Here is a 26,473-nt window from a genome sequence, read left to right as displayed (position 1 = left end):
GATTAAATCAATTTCGTTTTTTTTTTTTAGGCTCTAACCTAACTGTGATCCGCCATGATAATGATGGCAGAGACAGGGGTGGGCAGGGTATATAAATAGAAGTGGACCCACAGGCTGCATTGGGTGCAGGTTTTCAGCAGGGGGTTAGAGTCGGTGCAGGTCAACACATTATAAATCATAGGAATCCTTTGTCTATATTTATTTCTGTCTACTCCCAAGGATTCCACAAAGTTGGAGAAGATTGGAAAAGGCGAGTTAACCTGTAAAACTGCAAACCTTAGAAATGAATGAAGATAGGATATCAGAAATTAAGTCTTTGAAATTCATGAACAAATGGGCAGCAGAAACAATATACACACTACTACGCCACCATTAATTCAGTGCCTGCGAAATTAATAAAAGTTTTACCTAACGTGCATTTTGCCAGTGGTTTTATCAAAGAGCAAAAGATTCCTACCCCCCCCACAAAGGATGGTTTTCTTTCACTGTTATCACAAGCACTGAACTTGTGTTCAACAAAGGGGTCAAGCATAATTTATAGCTTCTTTACAGAACTATGGAATGAATAGCTCGCTCATGTAAAACACTACATCTATCCCCTAAAATAGTTTATTTGTAGATGCTGGATGAACAAACGCCAAACTTATTTTCATTTTATGGTGGTAAGGTAACAAGAGAACAGCTTCCTTACATGTGCATTGCTATTACCACCTAGTGGTAGACATGGGGATATCACTCAATAGCCCCACCACGATTCCTCCAGTTACATTGAGTAGGAGAAGCAATAGATTAACTGAAAGCAGTTCCATTGTGAAGTGCTGGCTCTTTCCAAAATCACTGGGTCAGGCACAATGACCTGAGATGGATGCTTAAACACCAATACTACAGCTACAAAAAAAATACATTTATTGGTTCAATAATAACATTTTAAATGGTAAAATGAATGACTTGCAATGTACAGTGTGTAATTTAGAAATACAAGTGTACCATAAAAATCAGAATCTCTTTAGGTCTCAGCAAAATAAGGCATTTTTATCTCAAGTCTAAAGCAACTGATTTTAGCTTTTAGCTGGCCCTACTGATCTTGCCCAACTGCACGGGCATGTATGACCCATTATGGAGGCAGTATTGACATCCTTTCAGATTTTTCTGTCTGTTCCCAATTTCTCCTTCCCCCACAGGTAGATTGGGTATTGGCACCAGTCAGATTCTGTCATTCAAAACACTCACAATGCTAATAAGCCATCCATGTGGCTTGACAAATCTCACATTTATATGTTCAGCCAAATACCCAGCAGCCTGGTCAATGCACAGCCATCAAAACAGACAAGTTTGTAGTTGGTAAGTTACTTTCTGGAATACACCACCAACCAAGCAAACAAAATGAGCTGGCATTTGAAAACATCAAGTTACACAGGCCTGTTGAGCTGCAAGCGGAATTATAAATTATTTCGTTGCATAGGTTTATAATGCCCATCACACATGTCTTTTAGGTGGCAGCTTAGCTAATTTATTCTTCCTACGAGCCACTGCTGCTTTTAGTGCTCCTGAAATCTGTTCACTGCTGTTCAGCACATTATACTGATTCACTGCTACCAAACGGTCAAAGTGCTGTGGCTCATATGTAAAGTTCTTTGTCCGGTACGGTGACTCCTTTCTGTTTAAGTCTACTTCTCCATTTAATTTCTCCTCTTCAGTCTTCCGCTCGACTCCTGGGAATGCAACAGGAATGATTAGGGGTTTATTCTCACTACAATAGAACCATGGGCTGCTCCAGGTTTCAGCAGAGGAGCATTGACACTGTGCCTGAGGTTATCAATTATAATGACTTGGGGATGACTGACAGATTGGCACTTCCACCAGTTATATAGCCTTTCTAGACAAGATTCTGAATGCCAGCCCTCCAGTGTCTCATAACTAGTGTTTTGCTCTGGATCTTATACAATAATAAAATCACTCTGAATTCTGCTTTGTGGTGAGACAACCTCTTTGGGTTTTATAGAATACATAGAGCTGCTGTACAAACGTGCATTTATTCTAAGTACTCTTACAACTTAATATATGGCCTGTCATATCAAAGTGGAAAAGTGAAGCCAGTTTGTTAGGTAACCCAACAGTGATTAAAATCACTCACATTTTACCCTTGGACCAATATGCATGGTTTAGAAAACACCCCATGTGACCTTGTGCAACATACATACCTGGTTCTATGAAATTTTGGAATGTGTTGTTGACCATGGGGAAGTGAAGCACTATGGGAGTTCTAGGGTTATTATGGTCCATGAACACGTAGCATTCCTTTGGCTGCTTCTCATCCTCTTTGGTCAAGGTGATTTCTGGAAAGGGGATGCCTCTCTCTCTGCAGTAGGTGGAGCTCAAGTGCAGCACCTGAAAGAAAGAAAAGTGTCAGACATGCACTGAATGCTGCATGTATGGGACCAAAAGCAAATTCTGCTAAGACTGGGTACTTATCAGTCAGACATTCTCATTCACGGCCAAGTTGTACACTATCCAACAGAATCTAGCAGGCAGTTTTGTTAAATGTCAGTCTATGTTGGTTCAGCTTTAGCTGGCTTTGCATGCACTTACCAAAAACCCTGCACTATACCAATACTGAAGGGCTCCAATAAGGGCATAAGTTGGGATCTAATCAACGGCTAACCTAGCTGAGCTTCAAACCCATTCATCCAATGCCATTATGATTCTGGAACAACTTAAAAGGGAAAACCATCCCTAGGATCCCTGTTATTTTGCATACAAATGATGAGAGATGGTCTCCGCAATGCCAATGTTGTGTTCATGGATCCTCTACCCTGGCTTTGCATGTACTGATCAGAAAGCCCTGCATTAAACTAAAGGGCAGCGGTTGGGATCTGTACAACCTGGAATTAACACCAAGTTGGAAAGGATTATGCAGTATGATAGTTCATGAAAATGGAAAACTTGGATGGGAAACTTTTAGCTTGTAAATAATGAGAGCTGTGAAGTTGTATTCAGGGCCAGACTTGAAGTGGGCCCTGTCGCCTCAGGCCTGCTGCCTGCCCTGGATCTGCAGTGGAATTGGTTTGTGGCAGCTGCAAATATCCAGTGGCTAGGAAGTGAAGGCACATGGTTGGGGCAGCTTCTGTGGCTGGACGGGGTGGGTCTGATGGTGACACTAATGGTATTCCCATCCAGAAACTGTTGTACTGGGAAATACATTTGATGGCTTCACAACAGGATTAGATGGTTTATAGTGCAAAAATACCAAGGCATACAGTTATAAATATTCTTAGTACACAGTGCTACGCAATATGTTGGCGCTATATAAATACATGTTAATAATAATAATACAACGTTAATCCTCAGCCTGGTCCTATTGTTGTTTTGGGAATAATTAATATGAGGTTTAGACAGAAGTTCTTCACTTTCCTCTGTATTAGCTATAACATAGGTAGAATTATATTAGCTATAAAAGAGGTGGTATCTATAAAAGAGGTGGTATTTATTTGTAAAAATGAACTTGTGTGCGTTTTTTCAACCTTAACTACTATGTAACCATGTAAACTATTGACACAATGCCTATTGGCTGGATTGCCATTTCTTGTTTCTTTAGATAGTCAGCAGAGAGAAGCACCTTTTTAAATCACACCCAAATTATACAGCACAACAAATACAGTACAGCTGAATTGAGTCTCCGGTTGATTGGGTCTTTGTAGGGTCTTATAATAGACTCTCACCTCAAATGGAGCATCCCATGAGTAGTTAAAGGAGAAAATAACATCAACATCCCTCTCAGGCTGCAGAACCAGGGGAAAAGGAGAGTTAATCGAGAATCCTCCGTCTACCAAGTATAAGTTTTCTTCCATAGGAGTTAATTGATTGGGGAAGGCATCCAGATGAGTACCTGTATGGGAAGAGTAGGCTGTGTGACCATACCAACAGTGGAAGAAAGACTTCTTTCACATAAACTCAGATTCATAATTATCCGGACCAGGATAAAAAAAACTGTGGATTTGTTGGTCCTGGACAAAGCATTCTAAATCAGAAGATAAATCAAAGGGTGTTTGTGCTAAAGAAAGAATGAAAATCAGAACATAAAGCACTAGACAGATGCTATTGCTAGGAAGGAATGCAACTCGTACCTTTCCAAGCCAAAAACTCTCGGACCCCCAAGTAGTCCTTGTAAAGATACAGCCCCCGAGTAAAGTTATACCACTCGCCGGCAGTAAAGCGGGACTTGAATATCTCTTGGAACATGCTGGAGACAAATCCTCCTGGCATCACTAGGCGGGTCTTCAGTCGAGAGGAATCTCGCAAATGTAATTTTCGACAGTCATCTGGAATAAGAAAATAGCCTTAACTGTCACACAGGTTGGTCTGTGGGGTGTAACATACTTTCACTGTCCACTTAGATTGACCTTGAGGATTCAAGATGGCCTACTGTTCTCTGCAACTTGCCTGTTTAATATAACATTAGGACATACTAATTTCCCGGTTTGTTGAGCCTAAGAGGGAAATTAACAATTAAGAACGCACCAATTTTTTTTTAGTTTTTATTCAAAAGATTCAATATCCAGCCCCTAATATGCATATGCAAATTACCTGAATTGAGGTAATTTGCATATAACTTCTGTATACAGCTCTCTATTTTGGTTTTTCAACTGCTGTCTAGTTGCCATGGTCACAAAACCATAAACACCGAAGACTAATTGCAAAGCTGTTTAAATTATTCTCATCTAAATAAATTCTAAAATAAATATCCCGTTTAAAAACAATATGGCTCCTTGCAACATACCCGTTCTAGCTGCAACATCGACGGAAGGTGGTTTATATACTTTTGAAGCAATAACTGTGCTCAGTGACAGTACCCCCCACATATGGGCTACCAAATAGTCAATCATAGCCCATATTTCGCACCCCAGGAACTTTTTGTATGCTTGTGTTGCTCTCCAACTTTTTTTGTGTTTGAATGCGGCTCACAGCTAAAAAAGGTTGGAGACTTCTGCCTTATATACCCGAGTGCCTGGCTCTGCCAAATCATAAAACAAATTCATTCCTGACTCTAAATCTATAAAGTAAATGCAAGTTTGCAAGGGAAGGTAAACAATGAAAGGATATTATTATGTGTATACAGGGTGTGGAATTTAGTGAACCAGGACTTCAAGGCAGCCTGTGCATTTACTGGGAAGTAAATCTATGCGACAAAGGTAATAGAGAAAGGTTGCTGGCAGTGTTACTGGAGATTCTGTAGCAATCCTACAGTTTTACTCTGGATTTCTTCCTTGTTCAAAGATGAGATAAACAAATATTACCTGCCCAATCCTCTTGCATGCCTCACATAACAAATTTCAGTCCCATAAGCAGTAAAGTAAATGTTCATAACAGCTGTGCAAACTAATACCCTGGTTAGTGTTCTCTGCTATGCGTAGTGGTTAGAATTAACTTACCTATTACCCTTATTGCATCCGTCAGTGAGTTGAACCAGCGGATTCCTGTGCCAGCTGCACGGGACCAGATCTCATCAAGGTTTGCAGCAAATGCGCTGCCCCAAATACCTGTTGGAGAAATAAATGGTCCCATAAGAAGTTTCTTTTTGTCCGTAATGTTACATCATATTTCACAGGAGCTAGGGTATAACTTATAGGTAGGACTCTAAAGCAAGAAGAAGTCCCAAACCCACAAGCTACACCATTTTACTAATGCAGGGTCTACTTTTAGTGATGATGTCCCGTTATGATCTACAGCTATGAAAGCATTGTAAGCTTTCTGTTCCATGGAAAATATTACTTCAATATTTTATTGATTTATGAGAAAATGTATATTGCTATATTTAAAAAAACAACTATTTCTTAAGTAACCTTAATGTAATAAGTATCTGAATGAAAAGCAAGAAATAGGAGGGTAATTTAGACAAGCTTTTTGTTTACAGTGTCTTGAGATCTACTAATCAACAGCTAAAAGTCTATTGGTAGATCCCCATCTACCTTTTGGACACCCCTGAGCTACACCCTGCCTCTCAAGGGAGATCTTTACTTATGGTGTCCTTGCTCAGAAGGTATAGCTTTTCCATGGTTGTTGTCCAACCATATCTCTCTTGTACCTCCACAGAACACAAGGTAAATGGCAATTTTAAAGTCAGTGGAAGTTAGATTATGATGCATTCTATAAAAGCTTCCACAGCTGTGGAATCATAGAGTCAAACCACAATGACTTAGGTTTCTTTTTATATACTTGAACAGTATCCTCATGGCAGTGACGATTCTGGATGGCTAATGAGGTAGAGCGTCAGCTTCCTAGCCAGTAGATCTTTGTTTTTTTCCCCCCAAAAGCAGTCACTATCTTCATATAGCTTTAAAATTGAGGAGCTTAGGCACTGATGCAATGCCTTGTATGCCGTGTTCTTTCAATCAACATGGAAAATACATTAGTGCTGTATATTAAAAATAGAGAAGTGATAGTTGAAGGTAGCATAAACGGAGATGTCGGAGTTGAAGGATTTATGTATTGACTCCACAGCCCTGTAAGCTTTCATGCCTGTATATCATAAGGTACCCAATGCATTGGTGCCTGCTCCCTCTACCCCCAATAATACTCCTGCAATCCCACCCCCAAACCACTCACCAACACCCCTGCTTTACCCAACCTGCTCACCACCAAACCATGCTACACCACTCTCCCTCCTTCATCCTCCTCTCAAACCCCCTGCTGTGCTTGCTCACCCACTCCGATACAGAATGCGCTAGGTGCACAGTTTGAAGTGCCAGAGAGAAGGCAGAAGAATCACATGTCTAAGGTGTAGCCTCCCCCATCTCTTGCACCCTAGGCACATGTCTTTTCTGCAGACTCCTAGTTATCAGTCCTGCTATACTTTTACTAGTGCACTTTACCTTGCAAATAGCAGATTTTAGGTTCTTGGCGTCTGTGTATCAGATGACCCATAAAGAACTCACTGGCAAAATCCTCAGTACGCACAAACGCCCCATATTTCCGAAATCCGACTTCATGTGGAGTGAACTCACACCATTCTATCAGGAAATCAAAATATTTTATTTATATACAGGAATTCCACAGTGCAGCCCTCACTACATAGTGGTTTTAAAGTTCAATAGTAAAGCCATAAATTGTGAAAAAAGGGAACCTTTAGGTCAGTTCCTGTGACAGCTCCTTATGACTCTGGGCATGTAACATGCATGTGCTTCAGTGGTGTGCCTCAAAAGGACAAAAAGCATGTTTCATTTTTAGTAAAACCTTAACTCATGGATGTTCATCCGGTGATGTCCCTAAAACCCACATGTCTAAAAACAAGGTCTATTCCTTTAATTGAGCAACAATAGGAAAATAAAGGATGGTAACAATATCTGGTCTTATATACTGTATCTTAATGACCACAAGGCTACATCAGACTCCATGATTAGATCAAGCTATGCAACATTCAATCAAATTTACTGCAGGATAAAAGACTAGGTATCCCCAAAACCTGCCCCTGCATGGCCAACGTTAGCCGTATGAATTAAAAAACATCATCAGCAAGCACAAAGTCTCTTAACAGTATAATCCCAAAATTAAATCAAATGCAGGTATGGGATCTGTTTTCTGGAAACCTGTTATCCAGAAAGCCCTTAAAGGCGTTGTTCACCTTTAAAATAACTTTTAGTATGATGTAGAGAGTGATATTCTGAGACAATTTGCAACTGGTTTTTATTTTTTATTTGTGTTTTTTTTAGTTAGATTTTCATTCAGTAGCTCTCCAGTTTGCAATTTCAGCAATCTGGTTGCTAGGGCCCACATAACCCAAGCAACCATGCATTTATTTAAATGAGAGACTGGAATATGAATAGGAGAGGCCTGAATAGAAAGAGGAGTAACAAGTTATCTGCAGTCTTTCAGAGCATTTGTTGTTTTAATAGGGGTCAGTGACCCCCATTTGAAAGCTGAAGAGAGTCAGAAAAATTAAGGCAATTAATTCAAAAACTATAAAAAATAAATAAATAATATAGATCAATTGAAAAGTTGCTTACCATTGGCCATTCTATAACATACTAAAAGTAAATCTCCCATACTAAAAGTAAAATCTCCCATAAACTCTATTTTAATCAAATAATTCACATTTTTAAAAAAGATGTCCTTTATCTCATTAATAATTATAATAATAAAAAAACAGTACTTTGTACTTGATCCTAATTAAGATATCATTAATCCTTAAGTTGAGTTTAAGTTAGCTTTTACGGTGATATATAATGGCCCATTCTAAGCAACTTTTCAATCAGACTTTATTATTTTTTTTTTTATATAGTTTTTGAATTAATTGCCTTCTTCTCCTGACTCTTTCCAGTCAAATGGGGTTCACTGAGGCACGTAAAAACAAATGCTTTGTAAGGCTACAAATTTATTTTGTTGATACATTGTATTAGTCATCTTTCTATTCAGGCCTTCTTCTATTCATATATATTCATATATTTATATATTCACAGTCTCCTATTCAAATCAAGGCATGGTTGCTAGGATAATTTGGACCCTAACAACCAGATTGCTGAAATTGCAAACTGGAGAGCAGCTGAATAAAAATCTAAATAACTCAACAACCACAAATAATAAAAAAATTTAAAAAAAATCCAATATATTTTAATTACAGATTCTATTTTAACTTTATTTTGAAGTGCACTAAAAAGAATATTGCAGTAACCAACTCCACTCCTGCCAAGACTTCCACAATGCTTTGAATATTTTGTGATTTGCAGACTTTCAAAGAAGAAAAAGCTAAAAAGTTATTTAGAATTAGTTAGCTTATATTGTGCAAAATATAAATTTTGGGGTTTTAAACCCCTTTTAAAATATTTTAGTATCAACTAAATCAATACAATTACAAAATAGGAAATTATTTTCAAACCTGCAAAGTCTCCCCCGTTGATGTCCACTCTCACATTTACCCCAGCGTAGATGGGATAGGGGTTCTGGGACTGGGACACACAGGCCTGCTGGTCTGACAGTTTGGCGGGGTTCTCCTGCAACACATTGAGAGGAAAAAAAGTAAATGTAATTTAGACTTTTTTTTATTTTGCTTACAATCTTACAGTTTCATAAAGACAACATGATAGTCAGTGAGTGGTGGTGGAAACTCCAGAGCCTCTTTATTGTGGCTGTGTCTGGGTGCAGCACTGTTATTAAATGTATTGGAATGTTTTTTCTGTGCATCACATGATTAGTGTATTCCTATCTATTCATCTGCAAGGAAGTTTAGTTTTGATTTGGCCTATATTGTTCCTGTCAGCCAGTATCCAATAGTTTCTATGCCAGTTAAATCCTAAGGACGTGTCTTTGATTATAGTCAGCACTAAGCACCTTCTGATGTAAGAAGTATTCTATTACAAGTCCCCACAGGTCAGTGAAATTGACCATATGTCCATCCTTCTCCATGGCTATGAGCTCCTGTGTGCAGTGTTTGAGACGCTCAGCTGAGAATGCCCCACTCTTGCTGGCTGTCACAGATGTTTTAGCCCTGCTGATTGGCTCTTGAAGACTTTTCTGGGACCAATCAGGGTCTTCATAAAGAGTGGACATGCACCTGGAAAAATACCAGAGCAAGGAAATGTTAAAATAAAACATTTGTCTTATTATGCAAAACATACAACAATATATAACAACATACATTGGAAATCCAGGTCATACCAAGTTGATCCAGACACTCCCGATATGTATGTAACACTATCCAGGAGCTTCAGCTTTTGTAAGCCCAATAAACTTCCATAGAATGAGGTCATAGCTCTTGTCCCTCCACCTGAACCCAGAACTGCAATAACAGGAACCTGTGATTCAGAAAAAAAGGCTTACTGTATCTGAAGCGTAACTTTTCAACTTACTTTGGAAAGTCATATGTTATTGGGAACTAGGGACCCCAGTTTCTGATGCAAAATTCAGGCTTTGAAATGAAATATATCGGTTTCTCAAAACACAGAAAAGACCCATAGAGATTTTAAATTTATGAATAAATAATGTGAGTTAATTATGGGACAACAAATAAAAGATGAGTTAGTCCAATACTCGCCACAGTCAGGAGAAATCTTAGATTCACAGAGTCTATTAATAAGGGGGATATTTTATTAAAACAAAGTCAACCTAACTACCTTCCATGCATTGAACTCATTTATCAATAATTCTTCTTGAAAAAGTCAAAGTAAACAAACGTTGCAACAATTTTGTGCATCAATTCAAATCATAAGATTGATGCTCCAAAAACTCGACTTTATCAGATTATCGGACAAAAACCCAGACTTTATCGGATTATCCAGCGCAGATCTCAATGTCAAGACTTCAGGGACATCTGCCATTGACTACTACATGACCTTGACAGCTTTGAGATGGAGTATTTTCAGATTCTGATTTTTTAGCAGCTTTAGGGTATAAATAAATCTCTAAAAATGTGAGTTTTCCCCTTTAAAAACTTGACCAGAAAAATTTGAGGTTTAATAAATGGGCACCTAAGTGTTTTATTAAAAAGAACCACATAAGACTACCTCTGTTTGGTACTTTAATAAATCTCTATTTGATATTTATATGGATGCTGTCTGCGAGGTGAGGTCTGCTCATTAATTGCCTGCACTCAAACATAGGGTTCATTATGGGACATCCTTATAAAGTATAAACCAACCATGGAAGTCAGTTTATCAGATGATTGTAGTCCCATCTTGAGAGTAGTGAACTTCTCAGTAACATGGATGTCATTGGTTCTTGTTGTTGTGCTTTTCCTTAACTTAAAAGGAATTTTAAATCTCTCACTTTCAGCCAATCACAAGCTCAGGTATTACAGCTTCAAGGATGACTGCATACATATCCTCTCCCTTGTCAGTGCTGGGTCGTATTCTGACCTTTCCTATTAACCAGCACTTTGGAGGTGCAAGGAAGAAGATCTTTGTCCTTGTTTTACTGATGGGCAATGTAGGGCTTATTTAGGTGAAACTTTCAAATAGATTAATGCTGATTAGATTAAGTCACATTTTCTCCATTGGTATATTGAATGCTGGTGTAGAAAGCACCCCATATTCCATTGGGAGATCATATTCAAAATATGATCTCACTACTATAATGCTTAAACCAAACAAAATATTTCCATGAAAACTCTGTGATCAAATGTAAATAACCAATAATTCTTCTTTACTAAAGACGTTGGGTATCACTCGGCCTTTGTGATGCATTTAAACCTTAAAGCCAAACACCTGCCTGGAAATTAAAATTCAGCAGAATTCACCTCATTAGCACCCGGGGTGTTATCCAGCTTCAAAACTTCTTTGAGGCAACGTGCAGCAACCTTCTTCCTCTTTTCCAAAAACTCTCTCTCCCCAAGGGACAGCTCAAAACCAAGGCGAATGTCAAGCACCCGATTACTACACCAAGAAACAAATTTACAGATCTTTATAACAATATAATGAAGGTCTCTGATCCAACTAGTCTGATTGACTGATGAAAGTGTAAAAATACAGGTGCCAAAAGAAGAAGGCCCTGGAATGCATGGGATAACAGAGTGAAACAATAATAATTAGGAAAACTAATGGAAGAAGATGGGTATAGAGAGATTTTTGTACTTACCGTTAAATCTTTTTCTCTTGTCCTATATTGGGGGACACAGGCACCGTGGGGATGAAGATCCTGCAGCTGGAGATGGACACTAACATGTTAAACTTGACTCCTCCTCCTGCTCTGGGCTTCATCCCCTGCCTCCTCCTACTATCTCCAGTTTCGACCGAAGAAGGAGCAGAAAAAACCCATAAGAAGGAAGAGTCTCAACCCTCTCAAAAAATATAGAATTATGAACAATACTCCCAACACGGAGAATTAACAGATTATAATCAGAAAAAAACAGTGTCGTACAGGGAGGGAAGGCCTGTGTCCCCCAATATAGGACAAGAGAAAAAGATTTAACGGTAAGTACAAAAATCTCTCTTTCTCTTGCCTAATTGGGGGACACAGGCACCGTGGGGATGTCCCAAAGCAACCCATGAGGGCGGGACACTGACAAGCTATAAGGTGTTTAACTGATCACAGCCTGTAACACCTTCCTCCCAAAGACGGCTTCGGCCGAGGCCCGTGTGTGTAGCCTGTAGAAACGTGTGAAGGTGTGAAGGGACGCCCAGATGGCCGCTCTACAAACTTGTTCCGCCGATGCTTGGTGGCGAACAGCCCACGAAGTGCTAAGTGAACGAGTAGAGTGTGCTTTCACCTTGAGTGGAGGCTGTAGTCCTCGAACTGCATAGGCTCTAGTGATGGTAGCCCTAATCCACTTCGCTACCGTGGTTTTAGCCGCTTTGGACCCGCGTTTGGGGCCATCCGGAATGATGAAGAGAGAATCTGACTTTCGTACCTCCTTGGTAGCTCGTAGATAGTGTTCAATAGCTCGTACGACATCCAAGTTGTGCAGTTTCTTCTCTCCAGGATTTTTGGGTTCTGGACATAACGAAGGCACAACTATATCCTGATTGAGGTGGAATTCGGATACAACCTTAGGTAAAAAGTCCAGAGTAGGTCTAAGCACCACCTTGTCCTTGTGTATGATGGTGAAAGGTGATTTGCAGGAGAGTGCGGCTAGTTCCGAAACCCTGCGAGCAGAGGTGATGGCCAGGAGAAAGACAACCTTTTCCGTCAATGTAGACAGAGGAAGCATGTCGAGTGGCTCATAGGGATCCTCCTGAAGCACAGAGAGCACCAAGTTAAGGTCCCAGGGTGGAACTGGGCAGCGATACGGAGGTATTAAACGGGTTGCCCCTTGAAGAAAAGTTCTGATATTACTCCGGAGCGCCAGCTTCTCCTGTAGCAGGATGGATAATGCTGATACCTGCACCTTCAAAGAGCTCAGTGCCAACCCTTTCTGCAACCCATCCTGAAGGAAGGAAAGGATATCCTTCTCCTTAGCTCTCTGTGGGTCTGTGTCCCGGTGTTCGCACCAGGAGATGAAGGTTTTCCATACCCTGTGATACGCCTTGGAGGAAACAGGTTTGCGAGCCCTAAGCATAGTGGGTAAGGCATCTGCGGGTGCTCCAGCTCTCTTCAGCACTAGGGCCTCAAGAGCCATGCCGTTAAAGCCCACTGACGAGAATTCGGATGGACGACGGGGCCTTGAGTAAGAAGTTCCTGTCTGAGTGGCAGGTGGAAGGGGTCGTCCTTTGCCAGCGCCACTATGTCTGCAAACCACGACCTCCGGGGCCAGTATGGGGCTATCAAAATTGTTGTGGTGCTTTCCCGTTTGATCTTCTTGACGACCTTCGGCAGAAGTGCCAGAGGTGGAAAGATGTACGTCAGAGAGAACTGCCAAGGGATCACCAGAGCGTTCACTGCATGTGCTAACGGGTCTAGACTTCTTGAAACAAACCGAGGAACCTTGCAGTTGCTTCTTGAAGCCATCAGGTCGATGTCTGGTAGCCCCCATCTTTCCACCAGCAGTTGAAAGACCTCGTGATGCAGACTCCACTCTCCCTGGTCTAGCGTTTCCCTGCTGAGGTAGTCCGCTATCCAGTTGTCTACCCCTGGTATGTGTACCGCAGAGAGGGCCGGAACGTGGTTCTCTGCCCACCGAAGGATTTCGTTTGCTTCCTGCAGTGCTGCGGGGCTTCTGGTGCCGCCTTGGTGATTTATGTAAGCCACCGCGGTGACATTGTCGGATTGGATCCGTATTGCTCGGCCCTGGAGTAGGTGTGTTAAGCTTTGTAGTGAGTAGCGAATCGCCCTCAGTTCTAGGAGATTGATAGGGAGGGAGGTCTCCACCTGATCCCAGAGCCCTTGGACTGTGGTCTGGTCCAAGACACCTCCCCATCCCCGTAAGCTGGCATCTGTCGTGAGGACCGTCCAATGTAGGGGTGGAAATGGCCTCCCCCCTGTTGTCCGGTGGGGCTGTATCCACCAGTCGAGAGAGTGTAGCACCCGGATTGGAAGGTGTATCAGGCGGTCTAGATCGTGTCGATCTTTGCGTTGGTGTGACAGAATTGCCTGTTGCAGAGGCCTTGTGTGGAATTGAGCATAAGGGATTGCTGGAAAAGATGCCACCATCGTACCGAGGGTTTGCATGGCAATCCTGAGAGAGATCCTGTGGGAACACTTGAGTTTCCGAATCCTGTTCTGTAGTGTATGGGTCTTGTCCGGAGGAAGAAATGCTCTCCCTCTTCTGGAGTCCAAAATCAGACCTAAGTATTCTATAGTCTGAGACGGAATGAGGTGTGACTTGTTGAAATTGATCATCCACCCGAGGTCCGTCAAAGTTTTTAGGGTCACAAGGGTATGGTGAAGGGCTGTCGTTTCGGACTGTCCCTTTACGAGTAAGTCGTCCAGGTATGGGATGACAGGTATTCCCTGAAGTCTTAGTTCCTCTAGTGCTGCTGCCATCACCTTGGTGAAGGTGCGGGGGGCAGAGGAAAGTCCAAATGGCAGAGCCACGAACTGCCAGTGGTGACCGTTGACGAAGAATCTGAGGAACCGGTGGTGGGCAGGGTGTATGGGGATGTGCAGGTAGGCATCTTTGATATCTATGACCGTCATAAACTCCCCGTCTTCCATGGACGCCAAAACGGACTGGATTGATTCCATTTTGAAGTGACACCTTTTCACAAAGGGATTGAGATCTTTCAGGTCTAAGACTGGTCTCAGGGAGCCGTCCTTTTTGGGGACCATGAAAAGGTTTGAGTAGTATCCCTTTCCCCTGTCTGGTTGAGGGACAGGTTGAATGGTTCCTGCCGTGACTAGGTCTTGGATGACCTTGAGGAACAAAGTTCTGTTGTGAGTATGTCTGGGCAGCCTGGATATGAAAAATCTGTGGGGTGGAGATTGAGTAAAGTCTATCAGTAGTCCTTGAGAAACTACACGAAGGACCCAGCGGTCCTGGATTCTTTGATCCCACACCTTCCGAAAGGATTGAAGCCGGCCTCCTAAGGGGACCCTTTCGGGTGGGCACCCCTTCATGCTGAGTTGGACTTGTCGTGGGAAGGCTTGGGTGGAGCTGGTTTGGAGGACCAACCGGACTTCTGTTTGGCTGGGTAGCGTGAGCGGAAGGTGGTGTTGGGTTTGTCGTTCTGTGCCTTTGAACTTTGGCCTTGCCGAAAGGGACGAAAAAAGGGTTGTCTCTTGAAGGGTGGTCTCTTAGTTCTGGCTTGAGGAAGTAGGGTGCTTTTGCCGCCCGTTGCCTGTGAGATTATTTTGTCGAGCTCGGAACCGAAGAGGAGTTTCCCTTGGAAGGGGAGGCTGACTAGGGAACGTTTGGATGTTAAGTCAGCTGACCAAGTCTTTAGCCAGAGAAACCTACGAGCCGCCACCGACTGTGCTGAGGCTCGTGCTACCATTTTTGCTGCATCGATTGCAGCATCCCCAACATAGTTGGTAGCATCAGCTATCTGTGACAGAATATTGTCGGTAGTTGGATCCTCGGACCCGATTAGTTGTGCTACTTGTTCGATCCAGACCTCCATGGCCTTTGCAACCCAAGCAATTGCGAATATAGGTCTAAACGCTGAACCGGACGCCGTGAAAGATGACTTGCAGAATCCTTCTAGACGTTTGTCAATGGGGTCCTTGAATGCTGCAGCGTCTGCCACGGGAATAGTGGTATTCCTGGAAAGCCTGGAAACCGGAGGATCAACCGCTGGGGGTGACGCCCAGAGATCCGTGCACTCAGGCGGAAAGGGATATGTTTGGGAGAATCGCCTGGAAATCTGTACCCTGTGATCAGGGTGCTTCCATTGGGCTTTAATTAAGTCATCAAGTTGTTCGTATGCTGGGAAAACGCAAGAACTTTTCTTTTGTCTCTTGAATATGTTTTTTGCAGGTTCAACCGTTGAGACGGATTCTTCGATGTTAAGGGTAGTAAGCACTGCTTGAATAAGACCTTCAACCTCTTTTTGGGTTCTAGGTGTGTCAATGTCTGGATCTGTGTGCTCTTGATCAGAACCATCCTCTGTAGTGACCTGGCCTTCCTCATCGGAGGGAGAATACGGTTCCCTTGGGGAACTGGGAGGTGAATGTGCTGGGCGTTTAGAGACTGGGAGTTCAGCAGGCCTAGCAGGTTGTGATAAGCGCTCCAGTACCTTGTCTAAAGTCTCGGGTATGCGGGCCAGGTTTTGGATGCCTGCAAGTGAGAGGGAGAGTGCCCTAATTAAATCAGACTCAGATGTGCTAGCCGTGGGAGTTGGCGAGGGATCTGAAGTTCTGCAGGCCATACACACGGAATCAGCTGAGGCCGAGTGAAATTTGGCTTTACAATTTGCGCAGGCCAGGAAGGATATTTGAGTATTAGGGCGAGGGTGAGCGGAGGACTTGGATGTCCTGGCTTCCTCTAATTTGTCTGCCATGATGCTTCCCTCCTTGTATATGGTAGGGTACAAGGGTAGGGAGAATATTGTATTTATTTATTTATTTATTGTGAAGGAGGCAGGGGATTCCGGCCTAAGAGCAGGGTAGATGGCAGAAGAATGCTCCTTGTTTTCTGTAGATACAGAAGAGGGACAGAGTGAAGGGTAAGAAACCTGAAAAAAAATCATGCAGAAGGCAGAGAACAGGAAGAGAGGAGACTTGCCTGTGCGAGGGGAGTTCTCCCTGTGCAGTTGCGGAGGTCGCTGCGTGCTTAAGGGAGGATGTGGCGTGGACCGCTAAGTTCCAGGCTGCAGGTTCCAGTAGGGCGCGAGGTAGTGTGCGCACAGTCAGATGCGCAGGGGATCCGTGCAGGAAGGAGAGGTCCCGTGTTGGCGCCAAGAGTGAGCGCGAGGTTTGCGCGTACGGCGGAAGTGCGTTCCAGCGTGGAACGCAAGTATGGCGCAGAAGGACGAAAAAGGCGCGGAGAACAGCGACAGGCAAGGAACGTGTGGAGATTCAGGGAGAAAGGGGCCTATGATAGAGAGAGGGGTGTATTTTGAAGGTGGTAGTACTCACCAATGTGCCAGCTTCTTTATGCCCTGCGTATAGAACTTCTCCCAGTACTACACAAATAGCTATATATGTGCAGATGAATCCCCACATATATAGATATCTGCATAGGTGTACACGCCTGGTGGGGTGTATAGCGCTGCTGCAGTCCTCCGGGGAGCGGGAAGACAGCGCAGGGAGAGAGGAGCGAGCCTGCAGACCTCCGTAGAGCGGGAAGGCTATAGGGCAGTGTAGGAATCAGCTGGAAGGGCTCTTGAAAGGATCAGTGGCCCCTTTTTTGTGTGGCATGATCTTAACCTGGAGTCCTGATCATATGCTCCAGCCACTAAAAGTTGTGTCTTCTCCTTCTGAGGACACTAAACGAAACTGGAGATAGTAGGAGGAGGCAGGGGATGAAGCCCAGAGCAGGAGGAGGAGTCAAGTTTAACATGTTAGTGTCCATCTCCAGCTGCAGGATCTTCATCCCCACGGTGCCTGTGTCCCCCAATTAGGCAAGAGAAATTCATCACTTAAAAAGAAGGGTTTTCTAATGCACATATGAGGTGGATTAGTAAATGACAAAACTGTATCTGCTGGAATTCTCCACCTTATCAGTTCATGAATCATAGAAATAAGGAAAAACAGAGAAACCATTCCTGGTCTGCCACTTACTCTTCCTCTGTTTTTACATTCATCTCAAGGTTTTGATCCTAGGATAAAAACAAGAACCACTCAAAATGTTATGCAATGGAAAGGAAATTATTTATTATCAATAAAAAGTCATGATTTTCCTGTAAACTATAACATTCTGAAGGGTGCTTAGTGATGTCATTATTTTATGAAAATTGAGTCTATGGGAGATGGCCATCCCCTAATTTGGAGCTTTCTGGATAATGGGGTACTGGATAATCGATTCCATACCTGTATAATAAATAATGTACCCTCTGTAGTAAAATATGAGGATATTACAAGTCACCTCGGAGTTCCATGTAATCTAAACAAGGTAAGCAGCAGTCATAACCACTGTAAATATAATGGGACACCATGAGATTAAGCAGTTTACCCAGAATTACAGTTTTAATAGTTGCCAAAGTTAGTTTTTTTTTACGTGGTATGGCTAAAGTCACATGTGTAGTTTTAAACACAACTGCCATTAAGCGGTAATGAGAACAGATTACTATGTGGAGTGGCAAAGAGTGATGGTTTGACACCAGTTTTCAATAATCCACATCTCAAAGGCTTCCACCAAGTCTGTTTTTTTACCTCTTACAATTATAAAAGGTCAGAGAGAGTGGTCAAAAAAAGTGCTCTACTGACCCAGTTTACTAGGCTGTCTCACCTTGGAGAGCTGTAGGTTGATCCCTTGTTCCTTCCCTTCAGGCAGTGATGAAACCGGTACAGAGCTTTCTCCTACCAAAAACGTTTGCTTCTCTAGCTCAGGGGCCAAGTCATTCTTAAACAAAACAAAAGTGGATTTCATGATAAAGAAAAATCTTTGAGAGGTGTCTGAGAATCTTTCCATGTCATTCTCTCACCTCTCCAAGTCGCACAGTCTTCAGTAGATGAACATTTAACTGAGGGCTTATGCCTTTGTCAGCATGAAACACAAAGGGAACCCCCTGTTCCTGTGTTGATAGGGCTGAAAATGGCGTACTTATTTGCTTTTCATAGGATCCAGGCATAGATAGATTCAGCTGCTGATTTCCTATATAAATACAAGGGATGTTCAGTTTCATAGCAGTTGTCTTCATAACCCCCAAATCTATTCTTAATTAGAGGGGTGGCTTACCATCATGTTAACATTTAGTGTGTTGGCTAATTCTAGCAACCAGATTGATGAAACTGCAAACTGGGAAGCTACTGGATAAAAAGCTAAATAACTCAAAACCGCAAATAATAAAAAATGAACAACAATTGCAAATTGTCTCAGAATATCTCTCTCTGCATCATACTAAAAGCTGGTTTAAAGGTGAACAACTCCTTTAAAGAGGTTGTTCACCTTTGAAATTAGAAACACTACTATAGCATATATAAAACAGCTGCTGTGCAGCCATGGGGGCAGCTATTCAAAGCACAGGTTACATAGCAGGTAGCAGATATACTTTGTAGAATCCCACTGTATTATATTACAGAGCTTATCTGTTATCTGCTAAGTAGCTTTTGCCCTTTCTCCTTTTTTAGCTTGAATGGCTACCTTCATGATTACACAGTAGCCTATTTATATAAACTATTCAGGTAGTAGTGTTTCTAAAGCAAACATGTAACTTTTATCGATGCATAGCAACAGTACATTATATTTGAATTACTTTAAAACCCCTAATTGTTGGTGTTACTGTTCTTTTAAGGATGTCTTTGCTTCCTATGAGAAACTGGCCTCTCCCCGTTTGGTTTCCCAAAAGACAAACACAATCCCTATGTCAGAAATCCATTTTGATAAAAGTGAAGAGAAAATGAAGTTACACTCCCATCTTACCTATTGGTGCACTTAGGCTTCCTCCCTTGTGGATATTCCCATGAACACATAAACAGGGGTGAGCCTGAGGTATAGATGACACAAAGAGTTATAGCTCGTGATTTATTTTGTAGGTTTGTTGAACCTAAACACTAAATTCTAAGGTGATATTGTAGGGCATCTTTTCTTGCCATTGGCCCCCAAAAATTTAAAGGCAATATGAAAGCAGTATGGGCTAAGTATTGTGTTTATAATGCCATGCAGAGAAGTCTTCATGGGTGACGGCCTAATGGACAACGTGTGTCCCAGTAATGACAATTACAATTATCACGCTCGGTTCTGAATCTGCAGAAAATTGTCATTCTGTCAATCGGATTGACAGCCTCTAGAACTATGGCAAAAAAAGTTCATTGTCTTTTATATATAAATATTGTTTGTTTCATAATTCTTTTATAGTTGTATAACTTATTACCCTTCTGAACTCAAAAACCTCACTACTATGCTAAATAACATTTGACTGTACAGTCAATAAAGCCAAAGTGTACTCAAGCACAGAAGATGTCTAATGTGGATTCTAGCTGGGGTGAACTACAGCTCCCTTCATCTTCAGTCAACCATAAAGGTATCAGAAAGTAGCTGAAAGACTCAATCAATAGTTACTGCTGAAACTACAGTGTAGGTTTCAACATGGCAGTTTCCCACTCATCCTCACCGAATATGAGGTTTTCATATGCTGTTCATAAACTGATTTGACACTTTATGGTTACATCCTACTGTTAGCTTAGCATGAATCAGCAAATGGCATAATAATGTGATGTGATATCTAGACATAACAGCAAAGCTCTCTATATGCTCTCCATTATTCTCATTTAGCCCTAAAAATGATCTCTCTGTATGAAACATCACTTACCACAAGAACTCCATTGGTGATAATCTGGGTGGGGGGATCTTTACTGTGGATAGACGTTTATACTTTTATTAAACTTGAATAATACAACAGGAAGGATCGTAGCAAGTAGGGGTCGGCATTTTGACCCACCATCCCAAAATATAAATGTTTGGTCTCTTACCTTTTCTCAAGAGAAAATTCTACTTCCAGAGACTCCTGCAAAATTACAAGATCAAACAAGGATATTCAGTAGCTACAATAAATGACCACAAGTCCAACTTAAACACCATAGAATTGTAATTATGAGGTTTATTGGGTATTCCATTTATGGTGAGAGTCCTGGTCTGTGCCCAGTTAGAACAAACTATGATGTTAGTATAAAGCTAATCCAGGGGAAGAATTTTTTTATCCCCATATCGGGTAAACTGAAGATGCTTCAGGTGGAGTTTCTACTTACTTTTGATCAACAAGCAGTTAGGCAGGTTCACCTGGACAACAAAGCTGAACTTGACGGAGTTGTATCTTTTCATAATCTCAAATACTAAGTCACCCAAGGACACAGCATTGCAAGAATTGTGTTTATGAACCTTGCCAACTATGTAGGAAATCTGACAAATTGTAAAAATGCCCCACTAATATCCATGTCCCGAAGCGCACACTCCTCCGCTCACCTTTGGGCCAAGTTTGAAGTTTCGCTTAGTGCTCTGTCCAGGTTTAACATGTCCTATGTCAAAAACCACTGAGGAAAGCTTGTCATCCAGTACAACATCTCGGTCATAAAGTGTGAGCTCAAGAATATTCTACCAGAAAGAGAAGGAAGCATCGTTATGAGAAGCCGTACATTGTCTAGGGCCCACAAACGATCAGTCCGATATCTCCAACCCCAAGGTGGACATATATCGGGGAGAGATCCGCTCGTTTGGTGCCCTCGCCAAACAAGCAGATCTCTGTATGTATAGCCAGCTTTAAGCAATTGAGATCCAAATTACAGTAACATCCATTATCCAGAAAACCCCAAGTCCCATACCTGTAGTTGATCTTTTTTTCAACAGTCAGTATTACAGACAATTGCCCTGATATGTTTTTTTATGCACTTAATGGCTGGGGTGTAACTACATATGGTTGGAACTGCACCAAGGCCAAGTCATTCAATTGCCCCATTGCACCTTCACTGTTGCTAAAATGTGAGAGGATTTAAAAAAAAATAATGGTCATTGCGCTCGAAACTGCACTTTGCACACTGCATATCAAATTTAAAGGGCACCTATTGGGCAAAAATATTTTCTCCAACCCAAGGTGTGGGCTAAAAGAGCCCACACTCCGGTTGGGGGTAACAGTAGTCCCACCTGGTGTGGGTGGCCTAGCGCTGGCGGCTTTTTTTAAAACAAAAAAAAAAACTACTGTTACCCCCCTACCAGAGTGCAGGCTCTATTAGCCCGTACCTTGTGTGGGGATCATATTTTTTCCCAACAGGCAGGAGTGACCATACTTTACTGATGTGAGGTCTACTATTTCTTATGTAAACTTAACATAATAATTATCTGAATGAAAAGCATGAAACCGGAGGGTGATTTAGACAAGCTGTTAGTTGACAGTGTCTTGAGATCTACTGATCACCAGCTAAAGGTCTACTGGTAGATCCCGATCTACCTTTTGGGCACCTCTGCTTTAAGGAATGCATTTTCTAGAGTTTCTCTACCTTCACAGCTCCGTGAACTCGATAGTTAAACGTTTCATTCCATTCGGGATCACTGGAGTTGTACACCACGGCAGTCCTGGAAGCCATAGGGGAGGCTGTGGGCAGCCGCAACTGCACGTAGCAATCCGCTTTAGATACTGAAAGAGAATTCAGAATGGCGGCAAAGGCATAACTGGTGTGGAGCAGCAAAAAGGCAGTTATGGAATAAAAATAGTTTCTTATACAGGTATGGGATCCATTACGCAAAAGCTCCAAATTGACACCATTTTATCTAAATTTTTAAAAGTTATTTCCTTTTTTCTCTGTAATAATAAAACAGTAGCTTGTACTTGATCCAAACTAAGATATAATTAATCCGTATTGGGAACAGAACCAGCCTACTGGGCTTATTTCATGTTGATTTTCTAGTAGACATGGTATAAAGATCCAAATTACATAAACATCCATTATCCGGAAAGCCCCAGGTCCCGAGCATTCTGGATAACAGGTCCCATACCTGTACTAAGAAGCAAGTGACATGGCAGCTGTTTCAGGCACAAGAATGCATTTACATTTCTGTACATTTCTATTGCTTTTAGTGACTTGTGTTTGACTAAAGATATCATGAGATGGAGGGAAAAATAAATAGTACACAATGATATGGAATTAGAGCACACAAAAGAGATTCCAGCTATTAAAGGAAAAGCGTAGATAACCATGATTTTCTCAGCACAGACTGGACTAGTTGAAACTCTACCCTCTTTTGCTCTCTTTAAATATTGTGTAAAGGCATATAAATACACCTAATACAGGTATGTCATACATTATCGAAACCCGTTATCCAGAAAGTTCTGATTTGCAGGAAGGCCATCTTCCATAGACACTGTTTTAATCAAATAATTCAGATTTTTAAAAAACGTATTTCCTTTTCTTTCGTAATAATGAAACAGTACTTTGTATCTAAATTCCATACCTCCCAACATTTTAGAAATAGAAAGAGGGACAAAAAGAGTCCATGCGCGTAGCGAGGTGCAATCTTTTTGACCACGACCATTTTTGAGGCCAAACCGTGTTCATTTTACAAAATGTGGCAGGCTTTTAAAGTTTGAACACATTTCTGTGTTTTTTTTTTCCTGTTATTAAAGTTTTGCTAATGAAGGTGACTTGCCATTTAAGCTGTGAGTCTAATTTCTCCCAATAGACCTGTTATCTTATATTGTTACAATTACTTATTTTTACTGCATCAACCTGTGGAGTGTGGTTCAGTATGTGCTGGTCCTTTTTTTTCTATTTGCATTGTTTGCCTCCCCGAGCTGAAGGTCTGGGCTTGAGCACCTGGACCCCCCATATATTTGGAAAAGTCTACCCCAATTTACAATCATGCTCGACACTGAATGCTCTTTTGTAAACAATTTTTCATTTCAGTAACAAACCCTGGACTGGCGGGACTGTCCCCCTCAAAACGTGACAGTTGGGAGGTATGGGATTCTGGAGATCCAAAATATGGATAGAACCCTTATCCGAAAAAAACCCTGGTCCCAAGCATTCTGGATAACAGATTACATACCTGTATATGCAAGCAAGCAATAATTTAATTCCTAACAATTAGTGGCTTGTATGATTAGAAGCTGTAGATGAGATTTAATCCTTGTTACAGTCATCAGTGTGGCAGCTCCTTCCCTCATTATCCCCATTACTTACACAGATCAGCTCCATGTATATTCTTAGCTCTAAGCACTGTCACGCTCAGGTTATAATAGGGATGAACTTCTTTCTACAACGACAAAGAAACAGAAATATCAGTATCCCATGCCTGTTTATCAGGGTAGCCTGGTAGAGCACATCCCTGCAGTAATAACACCATACAAACATGATGTATGAATAATCATTTTATTTGGCACGCACTATAGACACACACAGGGTGTTGCTCTCAAACACGGCTTGTCAGCATTCCACGTAAACTGCCAATGGCTTTTGATCAGGAACTTCAAACAGTGGCGTTTTACAGCGTCATAAATTCTGAGACAAATGTCCATTGGTTTTCATTTTGAGGTTTTTGAGTTATTTAGCTTCTTATTCAGCAGCTCTCCAGTTGCAATGTCAGCAATCCGGTTGCTAGGGTCCAATTTACACTAGTGACCATACACTGACTTGAATAGGAGACTGGAATATGAATAGGAGAGGCCTGAATAGAAAGAAGTGTATTAAAAAGTAGCCTTTTTGCAGTTTTCAAATTGGGTCACTGAATCCCTTATAAAAAAAAACAAATGCTCTGTAAGGCTACAAATGTATTGTTAATTTGTATTACTGATCCTTCTATTCAGTCCCTCTCCTATTCCTATTCCAGTCTCTTTTTCAAATCAATGCATGGTTGCTAGGATAGTTTGGACCCTAGTTACCCGGTTGCTAAACATTGTAATTGAAGAGCTGCTGAATAAAAAGCTAAATAACTAAAAAAAAAAAAAAAACAAATGATAAAAAAAAACCCAACTGCAAATTGTCTCAAAATATCCCTCTCTACATCATACTAAAAGTTATCTCAATGTAAACAACCCCTTTGATGACAGTTGGGAAGCAATAGATTTACTATGATTTGTGTTTGACAGTTAAAGGAACAGAACCCTAAACACACACACTACCACCACTGCCCATACTTACTACCTGTGCCCCATAAATACCTTTTAGCCCATGCGCACTGGTGTCCCTGCCCCCCAAATCACTACAAATGTCTCCCTACTCACTCACTCCCTATTTACTCAATCCCTACTCACTCCTTCCTCACTCACTCCCTACTCACTCAATCCCTACTCACTCACTCCCTACTTGCTCACTCCCTACTCGCTCAATCCCTACTCACTCCTTCCTCACTCACTCCCTACTTGCTCACTCCCTACTCGCTCAATCCCTATTTACTCAATCCCTACTGACTCCTTACTCACTCACTCCATACTTATTCACTCCTTACTCACTCAATCCCTACTTGCTCACTCCCTACTCGCTCAATCCCTACTCACTCCTTCCTCACTCACTCCCTACTTGCTCACTCCCTACTCGCTCAATCCCTATTTACTCAATCCCTACTGACTCCTTACTCACTCACTCCATACTTATTCACTCCTTACTCACTCAATCCCTACTCACTCACTTCATACTCGCTCAATCCCTACTCACTCCTTACTCACTCACTCCATACTTACTCACTCCTTACTCACTCAATCCCTACTAACTCACTCCCTTCTTACTCAATCCCTACTAACTCCTTACTCACTCAATCCCTATTTACTCACTCAATCCCTACTCACTATTTACTCACTCACTACTTACTCACTCAATCCCTACTCACTCACTCCTGACAGCGAGTAAAAAGATCTAGAGAGTGACAGGGATAGATGAAGAAAGAGAGTAATAGACAGAGGGAACGTTACGTGATGCTAAACACAGAGAGAGCTATAGAACTAGACGTATATTTCTGACGCTGCCCACCCAGCCCTTGTGTAAAATCTCCCACCCGCCCCCTCGTTCGTCACCCTCCAGCTTTTGGTTCTTCTGTCCCAACGCGGTTTATTTCCTCCCTCCTCATCTCGGCGCAGCAGCAGCACCGCGGCCAGCGCCGGCAGGGCCCGGGAGGAGAGACGGGTAACTACCACCTGGAACATCGGGGAACTTCGGCAATGACTTACCGGCCAGTTCCCCGGCCTGACTTTCAGTGGGCGTGGTAACGGGGCGGGGTTATAGGTGTGTGAGACGAGAGGTGCATATCGTGAGGGGCGTGGTCAGTTGAGGCGACAGGTGAGGCAGACGTTGCTGTCAGACCGTGAAGGAATGCGCGCATGCGTGTTTAGGCTGAGGGAGAGGTTTATCTTTAGTTTCGGTGTCCGTGAGAGAAAAGGGGGACTCTAGCAATTCCCATATTAAATCACTAATCTGCAGGGCCACAGCGGGCGTCTCTCAGATACGGGATTGTCCCACCACCCAATTATCCCACAGAGGCAGCTGCAGTCGCAACAACTCGCTCCTCACTCGTCGGATGGTGGCACACTGGGACATTAGTCGCCAGATAAATCTTCACTACTGCCAGCGATTAATCTCCCCAAAATGCTTTCCTGTCAGCAAGAATGGGAATCACCGGATGGCATAAGGGGAAAGGCTCACTAATCTCCCCGAAATTATAAATCGCCGGAGGGATGGCACTGTGCGCGATTCGTTTTCCGAAGTCGTCCGAAGTTGCCTCACGAGGAAACTTCGGGCAACTTCAGAAAACGAATCTTGCCAAGTGTCATCCCTCCGGCGATTCATAATTTAGCCGGCGGGGAGGCAGTTCGGGGAGATTAGTTGCCCCAAAGAAGAGATCGGGTGACTAATCTCCCCGAATCTGCATGTGTATGTTACCCACAAGCCACTGGTTGGGGATCACTCAATTAGATGATAGAGTCTCTCACATGTAAAACATTGAACATTTTTTATTTAATGGTCTTCGTGGCCCTTTAATTATAATGTAGTGCTGTTATAAAGGGGACCAAAATGTTTTCACACGCTGCAAGATTCTTGTTTCAGCCCAGGCCCCACAGATGTTTTTTTTCCAAGGCTATTTTACTGGGAGAAA

At 42.2% G+C, this 26,473-nt stretch overlaps 1 protein-coding gene across 1 annotated transcript; it reads right to left on the bottom strand.

The window, feature by feature from the left end:
* Nucleotides 1-918: 918 nt before the first annotated feature.
* On the bottom strand, nucleotides 919-25,593 carry pla2g4f.L (phospholipase A2 group IVF L homeolog). The gene is made up of 20 exons (XM_018231206.2): nucleotides 25,398-25,593; nucleotides 23,572-23,644; nucleotides 21,892-22,028; nucleotides 20,864-20,992; nucleotides 20,374-20,408; nucleotides 20,214-20,256; nucleotides 19,325-19,388; nucleotides 18,387-18,556; nucleotides 18,191-18,304; nucleotides 17,524-17,561; nucleotides 11,225-11,360; nucleotides 9,649-9,785; nucleotides 9,322-9,544; nucleotides 8,870-8,984; nucleotides 6,870-7,007; nucleotides 5,430-5,537; nucleotides 4,125-4,319; nucleotides 3,720-3,886; nucleotides 2,202-2,388; nucleotides 919-1,712 (listed from the first exon to the last, which is right to left on the bottom strand). Exons 1-20 carry the CDS (start codon nucleotides 25,524-25,526, stop codon nucleotides 1,477-1,479), a joined length of 2,574 nt encoding a protein of 857 aa, XP_018086695.1. The 5' UTR covers nucleotides 25,527-25,593; the 3' UTR covers nucleotides 919-1,476.
* Between the last annotated feature and the right edge of the window lie 880 nt (nucleotides 25,594-26,473).

Source organism: Xenopus laevis, chromosome 8L (assembly GCF_017654675.1).
Source record: "Xenopus laevis strain J_2021 chromosome 8L, Xenopus_laevis_v10.1, whole genome shotgun sequence".
Lineage (NCBI taxonomy): Eukaryota > Metazoa > Chordata > Amphibia > Anura > Pipidae > Xenopus > Xenopus laevis.
The sequence above is the reverse complement of the archived record's forward strand: the minus strand, read 5'-3'. Positions and strand labels throughout refer to the sequence as shown.

What these genes read in the sequence shown, in the direction of transcription:
- pla2g4f.L (XM_018231206.2), bottom strand. Translation starts at nt 25,526, where the DNA reads ATGTTCCAGGTGGTAGTTACCCGTCTCTCCTCCCGGGCCCTGCCGGCG. An exon ending in TCAACCTACAGCTCTCCAAG is followed by an intron (nt 17,562 to 18,190) that starts GTGAGACAGCCT and finishes TTTTTATCCTAG; the next exon opens with GATCAAAACCTTGAGATGAA. An exon ending in AATGTAAAAACAGAGGAAGA is followed by an intron (nt 11,361 to 17,523) that starts GTAAGTGGCAGA and finishes TTCTTGGTGTAG; the next exon opens with TAATCGGGTGCTTGACATTC.